Genomic DNA, 13,821 nt, shown 5'->3' with positions numbered 1-13,821 from the left:
CTCTTAATTTTAGTAGCTAAGTCTTATTTATTTATTTATTTTTTTGTGGTACGCGGGCCTCTCACTGCTGTGGCCTCTCCCGCTGCGGAGCACAGGCTCCGGACGCACAGGCCCAGCGGCCACGGCCACGGGCCCAGCCGCTCTGCAGCACGTGGGATCCTCCCGGACCGGGGCACGAACCCGCGTCCCCCGCATCGGCAGGCGGACTCCCAACCACTGCGCCACCAGGGAAGCCCCTTATTATTTTTTTAATAAATTATGGTCATTGGCAGACTTGAATTTAGCATTTACAAAAGCTGATTGTATTGGGAAATCTTTTGGGAACACTTGGAAAATTTGTTGGTCCTTTTAACCTTCAGTTGTATATTTCTACTTCCCTGCATATCTAGGATAATTCAATAAAACATTTTTTAAAAAGTATACAGAAGTGGAATGAATCCATAAGAATTCAAAAATTATAAGCAAAAAATTGATACTAAAGTTGAGTATGGTGTTTATGCATTTTAGTACTATATGTACTAAATATGTAATTCTTGGTTGAAAAGCACCAGACAAGATTCTTTTATAAATAATCTTGCTAATTTTTGAATATTTTAAGTAAGTAAACTGAGTGTTAAAAACTTTTTGAAGCTTCTTTCCTTTCCTACTGTACCTACCTAGGATTTTAATCGAGTACCACAAAGTTTCGGTTGTCAATAAATTATAGCTAATTGCTTCATTTAAGGTACCAAATATATACATTAATAAATATTTTATGACATTAGTGGGAGGAGAACCTGAATTAACTATTAAATTGCATCTTATAGTAGAATTTTTATGAAGTTTTAGTGTAGTTCTATTTACTATGTAAAATGCTAATAGGAATCTGGGTCAGATGAGGTATGGGAACTGCTACATTGTGTGTCTGGTCTGGGAGTATCACAGTGATCTTCAGCACATTAAAGACTCTAACTATTCCTGCAGGAAATAAAGTTGTACACCCTGGCTTTTTCCACACCTACATGCAATGTGTGGAAGCTTTTGAGGAAAATCTCACATGATTATTAAGCGAGTTTAATTTTGAGAAAGCTACCTATACTATCTTTAATTTTCTTTGTGCCTTCTATTAAGAAGATGTAGTTATTTATAATCCAGAAATAATTCAAATTAGTATATATATACTGAATATGAGTAGCTGTTCTGTCAGATCTTTTTGGTTAATAGCCATTATGGTTAAATATAGGTTTCAAAAACTTCCTATTTAGTAATCCTTCTGTAAAGTAAGTAAATCCTAATAAAATGAGAAATTAAGCAGCATACAATAGGTGTTGTTAAGCATGGAAATAAAATATGCTTAATTCTTTGATCAACCATGCTAATTAGTAATTGTCTAGAATTTTTCTAGAAATAATCTGAAACATACAGTATTCATATATTCAAGCTAAATTGATGTCAGTTAACATACCAAATTATTTTAGGGCATTGATTGTTTTTTATTTCAGGAAAGCATTCCTTGAGTATGTCAGTCCGAGGGAGACAGGATTTAGAAATTCAAGGTCCTCGACTTAACAACACAAAAGAAGAGAAAACATCTATTAAATATGGTCCTGATCGACGTCTAGATCCCATAATTACTGAGGAAATGCCACTGTTGGAGGTATTTCACTTTTTTAAATTTCATGCACTTAATAATTTATCTGTAAGGTGAGGATGATATTTTGGGTAGGTTAATTTTAGACTTTGGTATTATTGATAGATTGAAATGCACTTTTAAATTCTTGGGGACTTCCCTGGCGGTCCAGTGGTTGAAACTCTGCGCTCCCACTGTGGGGTTGTGTGGGGTGCGGGTTCTGTCCCTGGTCTGGGAGCTGGGATCCCGCGTGCTGTGTGGTGCAGCCAAAAAAAAGCTGATGCTGAACAGATGTAATTCACAAAGATAAGATAATCATGCAAATTAGCATTAAGTCACAGCCAGGTTGTAAGATAAAATCCTCAAAATACTAATGGAAGTTGAGAAAAACCTTTTGAAAGAACACTTTTGTTGTTATTAAAATCAATGGCTCTTTCTGGGTAGGATATAAAAATAACAGGAGTTAATTCTTGTAAAAAATTTAAGCAATATAGATAATTTTTATATGAATAAAACCAATATTCCCTTCACTTTCTTTGTATCCCACCCTGTCATACTTTCATGCCATCTTTTAGTTGCAAAAGATAGAAACTGATGCTGGGTAGCATAACCCGCCTCCCCCCACCAATATTATTTAGTTTGAAGGATTTTGGAATATCTCATGGAAACTAAAGTATCACAGAGCAGTAGGTCTCAAGGAAGAATAAGGACTCAGCAGCTCCAGGGAATTCGTAAAGCCTTTAGAAAGCATTCCTTTTGATATGACTTCAGTCTTACAACTTCTGGTCTTTGTGCCACTTCATTACAAATCTAGGAAAGAACTATGGCCCACCTTGAATCAGGTGTTTACCTGAAAGGCAGGACAGTGGCACAGCCTTGAAGTATAAGTGTGAACACTGGAAGGAGGGCCTTCCTCCTGTATCCTCATGTTTCCCTAGTAGGGGAGTTAGAAGCTTAGTCATTCACCTTCAGAAAGTGCCAGTGATTCCAAACTGATGTTTCTCTTTTCAGACCTTTCGTTTTACACTTATATATATTTTTAATAATCATACTGCACATTTTATCCTGTGACTTGCTTTTTGTCTTTAACAACAGAACTTGGTCTTTGTTTACAATCAGTAAAATTCTTTTTTAACAGCTAGATAAGGTGTTCCTTTATTCAGATACATTATAATGTATTTTAATCATTTACGTATTGATGGGTGTGGTTCTAGTTTTTCATCATTACTGACAGTTCTGCAGTAAACATTATTATTTACATATTTTGTTCATGTTCTAGTTTAGGCTTTTAGAAATGGAATTGCTGGGTCAATCATGCAATATACTATAAAATTACCTTCAGCAAGGCTGTAGGAATTGACACTTTTCCTTCAGAATGAGAGTGCCCATTGCTTCATGTCTGTGCCATAATGGATACTATCAGGGTTTTTTTTTTTTTTAACTTCTGCAAATCAAAATGGCATTTCTTTGATAACTGATAGGTTAGTCAATCTTCATTTTTTTGGTCCATATGATTTTTTTCTTCTGTAAGTCCATATGATACCCTTTAATTGGGTTACTTCCTTTTTCTCATTGGATGATTTTATGGGTACTAATCCTATAGTGGTGGGGTAGGTAACATGCTCATGAAAATGGTGATGTGTGTGTGTTAAGGGAAAGGTATTGTTGAGCTGCATGTATTCTGACCAGATTTTACACTTGCTTAATTATGTTGCATTTAAAGAGTTGTGTAGGGCAAATAAAAGACTCATTAAAGACTGATGGCAGTGCCAGTTTCTGGTTGATAAATATTTGCACATACTTTAACTTTGATTTGGTGTCTTTCACCACTTAAAGATTTTTAACTTATATTAAATTATTCTTAACTGATAGTCCTTTACTTGGTTGCTTCTAAGTTTTATATTTACTTACAGAGACTTTCCTAGTCAAAACTTTTATAGTTTTATTGTTTAGTGTCTTTGCTTTGAAATCCAAGGGAATATACTCTCTGAATGTCAGGGGGTAGGGATCAAACTTTGTTTCTAGTCCCAATTACCATTAATTGAATATTGGCAACTTATTATGACATCTTTCTAATATACTAATATCCTGAAAATATATTATGCAGATGATACCTATTCTCCTTGACATTTCTTCTTCTGTTTTTGTGTCATTTCCATACTCTTGCTTTATCATCTTTTTTTAATTTGGCAAGCCGAGGCCTACTCATAATAATTTTTTTCTTACACTTGTGCCACTTTTGTCCAAGTTTGTCAAGTTCCCACAATAATACAGTAATGAAAATGGGCATTTTTATTACAATTGCATTGCTATAGCTAGGAGTTTTGAGACTGAAGATGAAATGAGTTGGGATCCAAATGTTATTTTAGGGCTATTCAATACCATTGTAGTTTAGAAGTTACTAACTAATAAACATTTTGCTTAGGATTGTATATGTAAGAATTTGCTACTGCTTACTTGCCAGAGGGGAGATTCTGACCTCTCTGGTTTAAGTTTTGAGATAAATCAGTAGAGAATACCAAAATACTCAGTTTTTATAGATTCTCCTAGCTTATGGTTTTTATTATACCATATCAGTTAAATGTTCTTCAGTTATTAAGACTGTTAAATGTGCCAATGGTTTTTAAGTGCAGTGCTTCTCAGGCACACATTGTTAAGGATAGAGCTTAGCTTTTCAGCTTCTGTCTAAGCCCATCTCTAATTATATGATCTTGGAAAGTTTCTTCACTTATAAAATGAGGGAAGTCGAACCAGTTGATGTTTGACTTTAAGTTCTATTTAACTCAACAGTCTTTAACTTTACATTCATCTTGTTTTCGATATTGCTGGTTCTGTACTTAACTTTGCCTCTTGCATACCGTAGTGTTTTTGTTTCGTTTTTAAAATTTTATTGCTATAGATGCAGTTCTCCCTGAAGAGGGTATTTTAGAGCAGAGGACCTCTTGTTCTACATAATACAGCAACTGGTGTTTGGTTGATTAAACAAAAAAGCTTGTAAAGTGAATAACCAAAAAAAATATAATAAATCCATACCCTAAACATTTTACCTTAATTGAAAACATACGAATATCCATTTATTTACTATTTTGGGGGTGTGGGTTTAGGTTAGAGGCCTTTTCTATGAGTTCTTTGTGTTGGTATGGGTTTCCTAATATGAGTTTCATTTCATCTTTCATGCATTCTTCCACATCCATAAGTTGACATTTTAAGTTTCCAGTTTTGGTTTCTTCAGAGTGAGAAGCTAAAGGAAATTGTCGAGTAATCTAAGTACAGTATATGTCTAGATTTTATCTGCAGATGAAAGTTGTACTTTAAGGTATAAAAGAGGGTGGGTTTGGTAGAAAGCCAAAAGCTACTAATGTTCAGTTCCATAAACATCACTTAGTATTTTCTACTGAAATACTAGAGAATTTGGTTAATCCAACAGACATGGTATGTTAGAGGTCAGTTAAGAGACCTTATATTATACTTGGATGAACAGTAGTATACATTAATATTAGTAAAAAAAAATAGAATATTCCCATTCCTAATATCTTATATCAGAAATATTTTATAGAGTTTGAAGTGTTTAAGGGAGTAGTGAAAGAAGTAATCAATCTATAACATCTGATGAAATAGTCTCTAACAGTATATATTTATCATAACAAGATTGAGGATGAAAATTAGAGAAACTCATTGAGAAAAGATAAAGTGTCATGTGTTAACTCTAATGTGTATAGCATACTGAAAGCAAACAGTGAACTATGAGCTGTATCTGCTTAGAAATATTTTGTATCTAAGTTCTGTTGGAGAAAAAATGGTATCATTCCAAAACTTTTTCTTCACTTATTAATTTTTAACATTTTGTTACGATAAATTTAAACATAGAATAGCAGAAAGAAGAGCAGGCCCCTTCAGCTTCTCACTGCATAGGCAGTAAGTTGTGTATATGTAGTTTATTCAACCAGACTTGTCTGTCACTTATGTCCACTTATGCTGTTACAGATAAAACCACAATGAATAACCTTATGCATAGCAGTTTTATACATTATGTATATGCATATCACACATATATCTTTAGGATAAATTAGTAGAAGTCACATTCCTGGTTCTTGGTCTTATTTTCCATTAAAATTTGAAGCTGTCCAAAACACCACCTGTTTAAAAGGACTTTTAGGGACTTCCCTGGTGGTCCAGTGGTTAAGAATCTGCCTTGCAGTGCAGGGGACGTGGGTTCAATCCCTGGTTGGGGAGCTAAGGTCCCACACGCCATGGGGCAGCTAAACCCACGCACCCCAACTACTGAGCCTGTGCGCCACAGCCAAGAGCCCACATGCTGCAATGAAAAGATCCTGCGTGCCACAATTAAGACCCAATGTAGCTGCCCCCGCCCAAAAAATAAATAAAATAAAGGACTTTGAGCAACAGTGCATTTGAAGTAAATGCTAGATACACTGGTTCTCCTTAGAGTCAACATAGTGTATTTAGTAAAACCTTTATTCTGAAGGTATATTACACAGTATCCTACAAGTGGTGTATCACTGGTCTTATTCCATCACCCTTTCCATTCTACCAGTGCTGTAGCCTTATTGATGGTATCTGGGTATCGGTGTGTCTTTTAGTGTGTCTTTACAGTACTCTGTTTCACTTGTTACTCATGCAGTTGTTTTTGATATAACAACTCAAAATTGATATTCCCTCACAAATTTTAGCTTATTTGACTAAGCTTATTTGATACTAGCTAATTAGTACATCATCAGTGTCTTCAGTGTAATGCTTGGTTTATTTTTTCCCATCTTCTTAATCTGTGTTTTGGATTTCTGCCTTAATCCCTTATTTTCTCATGTCCATTTTCAAAGCTTCTGATTTCCCCAAATTTTATCTGATTCCTTAAGAATATGGTCATAATGAAGTCCTATTCAAACTAAGACTAAAAGACAGATATTTCCACTGGACTTTCTTTTTTTTTTTTTTTTTTTGCGGTACACGGGCCTCTCACTGTTGTGGCCTCTCCCGTTGTGGAGCACAGGCTCCGGACGCGCAGGCTCAGTGGCCATGACTCATGGGCCTAGCTGCTTTGCGGCATGTGGGATCTTCCTGGACCGGGGCACAAATCCGTGCCCCCTGCATCGGCAGGTGGATTCTCAACCACCGTGCCACCAGGGAAGCCTCCACCGGACTTTCATAACTCCTTTGGGACAGCCAGCTGTAACTTTATTCCTCATACTGTTACCTTTATATTCTTCCTTTCTTAGATGCTGTCAGAGTACTTCTGACATTTATTCTTGTGGATCTTTTAAGTGCAGATGACTTACTAGATGATTTTGTTAGCCCGTATTTCCATCTCTTATCTGAAATCCTGAGGCCAGGCATGTGTTGGAAGTCAATTTTTTTTTTTAATTTTTAGAAATTGTGCATATACATGTGTGTTTTTATCTAAAGCGTTATGTGACCCCTGTTGGGTTTGTGGCAGCACCTAGTAATCAAGCACATTAATGTGGCTTGAGTGAACCACATGAATATCACACTAAATGGAAAAGGCTATAAAGAGCCTCCATTTGTCAGATCAGGTTTTGCTTCCACACGGCTTACTGAAAGCCTGAGGATGTTCGAAGATACCGGCTTTTTAAATTATACATGTGGAATCATGCATCTATATGCTTTTCCCTTTTAAGACCTATTGTGCCTCTTTTCATTTTAATGTTGTATAAATAGATAGTTGAGCTACTTTTTAAGTTGACAATGTTAAGGGTTTTTCAGCTGATAATTGTTCATGTAACCATGCTAAATTACTTATAGCTTCTCTTGTCCATAATCTACACAGTTGTGAAAGTTTTGCCAGTGGCCCTGTAGTTATTGACACTGTACCTTTAATTCATAACTCTGAAAATCTGCTACTGAGTAACACTGGTCTCTGTCTCATCCTCTTTTTTAAAATGGAGTTCTTAATACCACATACCCAGGGAGATATCAAAGAGAATTAATAAAGTACTTGTAAACCTGTAGTAAAGAAATACAGCATCTTAAAGTGTTATTAATTAGAGGTTCAGAATTTTTAACAGACAATATAATAATATTTTTTCCCTCCAATGCAGGTGTTCTTTATACATTTTCCTACAGGGCTTCTCTGTGGAGAAATCCGAAAAGCATATGTAGAATTTGTCAATGTCAGCAAATGTCCTCTTACTGGATTGAAGGTTGTTTCTAAACGTCCAGAGTTCTTTACTTTTGGTGGTAACACAGCTGTTCTAACACCACTAAGTCCCTCAGCTTCTGAGAACTGTAGTGCTTACAAGACTGTTGTGACAGATTCTACCTCTGTGTGTACAGCACTCATATCATCAGCTTCTTCTGTAGACTTTGGCATTGGCATAGGAAGTCAGCCAGAGGTGATTCCTGTTCCCCTTCCTGACACTGTTCTTCTACCTGGAGCTTCAGTTCAGCTACCAATGTGGTTACGTGGGCCAGATGAAGAAGGTGTCCATGAAATTAACTTTTTGTTTTACTATGAAAGTGTTAAAAAGCAGCCTAAAATACGGTGAGTATTATAAAACTTTTTAGGTTTAACCTCTACGTCTAATATATATAGATATATATACACCCATTCAAATGAACATTTTGATATTTGTTAACATATGTCATAGTTTACTGAGAAATTACTCCCTTCCAAATTATGCATGAAGTTTATATCTGAGGTTGTCCCTAATCTAACTGTAAGTTCTAAGCAGCCAAAAGTGGAAAAAATTAAGCTACATTAATCTTTTTCATGCTTCTTTCTATAAACTTCATGATTCTTCGATACAACTAAGTACTATGGCCAAAGTTATCACATAATAATGAAATTCACAGGTATCATGTATTAAAACAGGGTGTCATTTGTATATGAAGACAACTTGCCTACAGTCATCCTTTTTAAAGAAAATTACTCTGTTTTCCTTTTCCTTTTCCCTAGTGCCCTCCCCTGCCTCCCAAAATGTATGTATTTGCAGAGCACATGATTTAGGTGGTATTATGGGCATCGCTGAAGAAATCAAACCTAGCTGACTTATACAAGGATCTGTAGCCTGTAGCGCAATAGAGTATTTTATGATAATGCCATTGTCATTTTTACAAAATTAACCGGGAATAATTGTGCTACATTTTAAAATTTAATAAAATATCTTGTAAGGCTTACTATGAGAACCAAAAGATATAATATTTGTAAGGACAGGTACATTTTAAGTCCTCGGTAAATGTTAATTCCCCTTATAGAGAGTTCTTTGGCCAAAGCAATCCATTAAGGCTTTGTAGAATGTAGTAGTGGTAAAATGAGCTTCCAAAGAAAGTAAAGATTTCAGAATTTGGATCAAAGGGGATAGGCAAGAGAGTAGTGGCATTCCCGGAAGTAACTGTATATATGAATGAAAATTTCTAAGTTGGGAAATATGAACTGCATATAATTAGTTTGGCTACAGTATAAAATGTATAAGGGGGAATAAAGGTTGAATTATAAAACTCTATTGTGGAGAGCCTTAAATGCCAGGTGAAAGTTTGGCATTTACTTGGTAGGCATTCAGTCATTAACTTTGGAACTACTATCAGAAGAGGTATAATCAAGACATGACTGTATGATGATTATTTTCATGTACTATACTGTGGCTGAGTTTGATGAGCAGGGAAAAAAGGAGACTAATAGTTTTCTTCCAAACTGAGAATAAAGAATTGAACTAATGTTAGGCTAACTAGATAATTTTACCTTATTGTGTCTGTCTTGGTTTTTTTAGAGTATAAATTGTCCTGAGGGTGAATAAGTTTTAAAAAGCTTTATTTGGAATTAGAGAATCATAACACTGGGAGAGAGTCTTAGATTAAATTGGTAATTTTTACTTCTTTAGTCACAGAATATTAAGACACACGGCAGTCATTTGTACCAGTCGATCTTTGAATGTGCGAGCCACTGTCTGCAGAAGTAATTCTCTTGAAGATGAGGAGGGCAGAGGAGGCAATATGCTAGTCTTTGTGGATGTGGAAAATACCAATACCGTAAGCTGGTTTAAAACTAAATTTTGTCTTTAATTATATTTTAAGTGTATCCTTTGTTTTTCGTAATGATTTTTTTTTCCCTTCACAAGACAGCATAAACTAGGAATTTAGGGATGTTCATATAGAATGGAATGTAAAAACATGTTAATTCTCAATTTGCTTTGTAATTTTATCCCTCAGTACTTCAAATAAAAGGATCTAGTGGTATTGGGCTTCCCTGGTGGCTCAGTGGTTGAGAGTCTGCCTGCCGATGCAGGGGACATGGGTTCGTGCCACGGTCTGGGAGGATCCCACATGCCGCGGAGCGGCTGGGCCCGTGAGCCATGGCCGCTGAGCCTGCGCGTCCGGAGCCTGTGCTCCGCAACGGGAGAGGCCACAACAGTGAGAGGCCTGCGTAACACACACACACACACAAAAAAGCGTCTAGTGGTATTAGTGGTATTAATATGATACATAATCATATGGTATATGGCCATATACCAGTAATTCAACCCAAAAAAGATCTCATAAAGTGCTTTCTAGTCTCACCATTGAGGATGTGTTTTTTTTTTTAAATGGGTAATTTTTTTGTTTATTGGTACTTATAAACGAACCAGCCAACTGGTAGTATTATGATGTGGACAAATCAAAACATCTTTCTACAAATACTAGCCTGGTGGAAAAAGTTAGGGGTTGTAGTAAAATAGCAAAAAGGGGTAGAGGAAATCAGTGAAGCACATTGTAGCTTAACCCTTCACCTTAACAACTGAGGTTCTTAACAAGTAAAGCCTCCCCATCCCAGAAAATATGAATAATCCTTCATTACACATCTTTGCACTTTTGTTCCCTATTCTTGAGGTTAGGTTCTAGATCCTAAAGATATCCAAAAAATAGTATTATAACCTAGTTATCTATAGCCACCAGTCATCTTTTATCATGATGTCTGTAGAAGCCAATGCTTCTGAAACCTCTTTGAGTAGACACCAATCATACACCCCCAAATTGACACAAAAGGCACAATGAAAAGCAGCTTATCAAGGCAGAGAGATACGTAATTGTAAAAGAAAAATTCTAGGGAAGTAATACAGTCACAGCTCAAATTGAGATTGAATAATACAGCCATCGTTAGAAATCTTCAGGCTCTATGTTCAGAGAGTAATTTGGGAATAAATCCATGATTTGCTGTTGGGAATTGAAATACTTAGCAGTTTGCTGTATTATGTTAGAGCTTTCCCCGGCAGTTTCCAAGGTGGCCTCCAAATCACTGACAGGAGAATTTTGCTAGAACTGGATCTGGGGCTGCAGGAATTCCTCAACATAGTTGTTGAATTGATTGGTCCAAGTCTAGTTATTCCAGGCTTGGGGGCACCAGGTCTGACTGTTTCAGCTCTGGTTGCTCCAGGACTGACTATTCCAGCTCTGGTTGCTCCAAGTTGGGTTATCCCAGGTCTGGTTACCCCACATGGGCAGGTTTCTGGAAGAGTTCACCAGGCATCCTTGGTGGTAGGAATAGAAGCCCGGGTATTCTGTAGTTGCTGGGCCCTGAGTCACAGTGTTGCTATTCCTCGGCCAGTTGCTTTTCTGCCACCTCTTACATTTCATTCTCTGGTTCTGGAACCAGGTCTTAACCTGTTTGTAGCTAAGGTTCAGGATGTTGGAAAGTTCTTGCATTTGCTGGAGGCTGAGGTATTTCTGCCTCTGAAATCTGTCATTGAGTACACACAGCTGCATCTGAGAGAACACGGTTCTGGTCTCCTGCTTCTTGACCAGGACCATCTCTTCCTTCTTCTCTGTGCTCTTGTCTGCAGCCGTGGCTAGTAGTTTTACTCTGGGGCTTGTGGGAGAATCAGGACTGGCCTGAATAAGCAGATCCATGGAGAAGGAAGGAAGAGGAGAGACAGTCTCCATGTCGTGTGGGTCTCAGCAGATGACATTTGCAAGGACACATACTTTTCTTCAGGCCCATAAATCTCAGGCATTGGTGAAGATTCCCTAGAATTGAATGCTTTGGGGCCACGCAGGCTTTGGGGACAAGCTGGGTCCACGCTCAAGTTGTTGAATTGAAGGAGAGGGAGAAAACCAAAGAGCTAGATAGATGGAAGGGAAAGTCCAGGCTTAAGAATCTAGGTAGAAGAGCTTAGAGAAAGGTGAAGATCTCCAGGTGTAAAAGTATTAAAAACATGGGATGAAAGGAAGTCACCTGTATGATAACAGAAGCCTACCAGCGCAATGTAGGAAAATGACAAGGATGTGTTTTGATGTGCTTAAATTTACAAAGTTCTGTTAGGATTTCACATTCAGTATTAACTTGATAACCCTGTACTTATACATTTCCAGCAGTACCATTTCCTTTATATAAAGCATTTCAAACATTTTATCATTCCTGTTTATATACTCTAAATATCAAAATGAGTATTCTTGAAGAAGGAAATGTGATCTTATTAAAGTAGAATCTTAGCTTCATATTGATTCAGTTTAGATACCTGTTTGAAATGTTATTATTTCTGTAATGTCTTTTAGCTTCATAAATTTGTATGGTCACTTCATTTTAGGACATTTATGGTTAATGTGCTGATACTTCGGTGATCTTCCCAAAAAATCAATATTTGTAAGAGTAAGAACATTTGAATAATTTCAGATTAGCTCCTATTTAGGAGAATAAAAAATATATGCAATTTAAGTAATTTTATGTACATTGACTGTATATTGGGATTCTGTTCTTTGTTGCTTTTTGCCTTAACAGGAATGTGAGAGAAAGATCAGAAGAAATAAAAGTGCTATGGTTTTGATTATAAATTGGCAGCAAATAATTTTTGATATATTAAATAACTCATTATAATAGATTCTAACTGAATGCCTTTCAATATTTAAAAATTTGCCACTGAGAATATATTATAATTAAATCTATTTTGTGAATAAGATGATGACTTATGTGTTTTAAGAATGTTTATAGAGGGATTTAAATAATTCACACTTCTGAAATGTATTGTTAATTTATTTCAAAATAAAAATTTCATCTTATGTTAATTGATACTGACTTTGGTAGCAGTGTCATTCTCATTAGAATATTCTACGTTAGTGCTCCTAAATCTTGAATGACTCTTTTATTTCCTTTTGATAGAGTGAAGCAGGTGTTAAGGAATTCCATATAGTACAAGTATCGAGTAGTAGCAAACACTGGAAGTTACAGAAATCTGTAAATCTCTCTGAAAACAAAGGTTTGTGCCTTTTTCCCTCTTCATAATAAATTCTGATATCTTCCTTCGTTGATTTTATTTTTTTCAGAACAGTACCAGAATGTCATAAGATTATTGGTGCCTTTCTTTTTTTTTTAACTCATTTAAATATCTGTATATACTTTGCTATAATTATATCATATATTACATTATATCAAAGTCCTTTTTCTTAACATCTTTATTGGAGTATAATCGCTTTACAATGGTGTGTTAGTTTCTGCTGTATAACAAAGTGAATCAACTATACGTATATATATATAGCCATATCACCTCCCTCTTGTGTCTCCTTCCCACCCTCCTTATCCCACCCCTCTAGGTGGTCACAAAGCACTGAGCTGATCTCTCTGTGCTATGCAGCTGCTTCCCACTAGCTATCTGTTTTACATTTGGTAGTGTATATATGTCCATGCCACTCTCTCATTTCATCCCAGCTTACGCTTCCCCATCCCCATGTCCTCAAGTCCATTCTCTATGTCTGCATCTTTAATCCTGTCCTCCCCCTAGGTTCTTCACAACCATTTATTTGGGGTTTTTTAGATTCCATATATATGTATTAACATATGGTATTTGTTTTTCTCTTTCTGATTTACTTGACTCTGTATGAGAGTCTCTAGGTCAATCCATCTCACTACAAATAACTCAATTTTGTTTCTTTTTATGGCTGAGTAATATTCCATTGTATATATTGCCACACCTTCCTTATCCATTCATCTGTTGATGGACACTTAGGTTGCTTCCATGTCCTGGCTATTGTAAATAGAGCTGCAATGAACATTGTGGTACATGGCTTTTTTTGAATTATGGTTTTTTCAGGGTATATGCCCAGTAGTGGGATTGCTGGGTCATATGGTAGTTCTATTTTTAGTTTTTTAAGGAACCTCCATACTGTTCTCCATAGTGGCTGTATCAATTTACATTCCTGCCAACAGTGCAAGAGGGTTCCCTTTTCTCCACGCCCTCTCCAGCATTTATTGTTTGTTGATATTTTGATGATGG

The 13,821-nt window shown here is 36.3% G+C and overlaps 1 protein-coding gene across 3 annotated transcripts in view; it reads left to right on the top strand.

Moving 5' to 3' along the window:
* Positions 1–13,821, top strand: part of TRAPPC8 (trafficking protein particle complex subunit 8) — a 92,270-nt gene that overhangs the window by 53,899 nt on the left and 24,550 nt on the right. For all 3 annotated transcript variants that reach the window (XM_007455161.1, XM_007455162.1, XM_007455163.1), the window contains exons 19-22: positions 1,482–1,636; positions 7,684–8,126; positions 9,463–9,610; positions 12,711–12,807. In XM_007455161.1, the coding sequence (XP_007455223.1) occupies positions 1,482–1,636; positions 7,684–8,126; positions 9,463–9,610; positions 12,711–12,807 (843 nt within the window). The remainder of the gene's footprint in view (positions 1–1,481; positions 1,637–7,683; positions 8,127–9,462; positions 9,611–12,710; positions 12,808–13,821) is intronic.

The sequence above is a fragment of the Lipotes vexillifer genome, unplaced genomic scaffold, assembly GCF_000442215.2.
Source record: "Lipotes vexillifer unplaced genomic scaffold, Lipotes_vexillifer_v1.1 scaffold90, whole genome shotgun sequence".
In the NCBI taxonomy this organism is placed as follows: Eukaryota; Metazoa; Chordata; class Mammalia; order Artiodactyla; family Lipotidae; genus Lipotes; species Lipotes vexillifer.
This window is presented reverse-complemented; position numbering and strand designations above follow the sequence as displayed.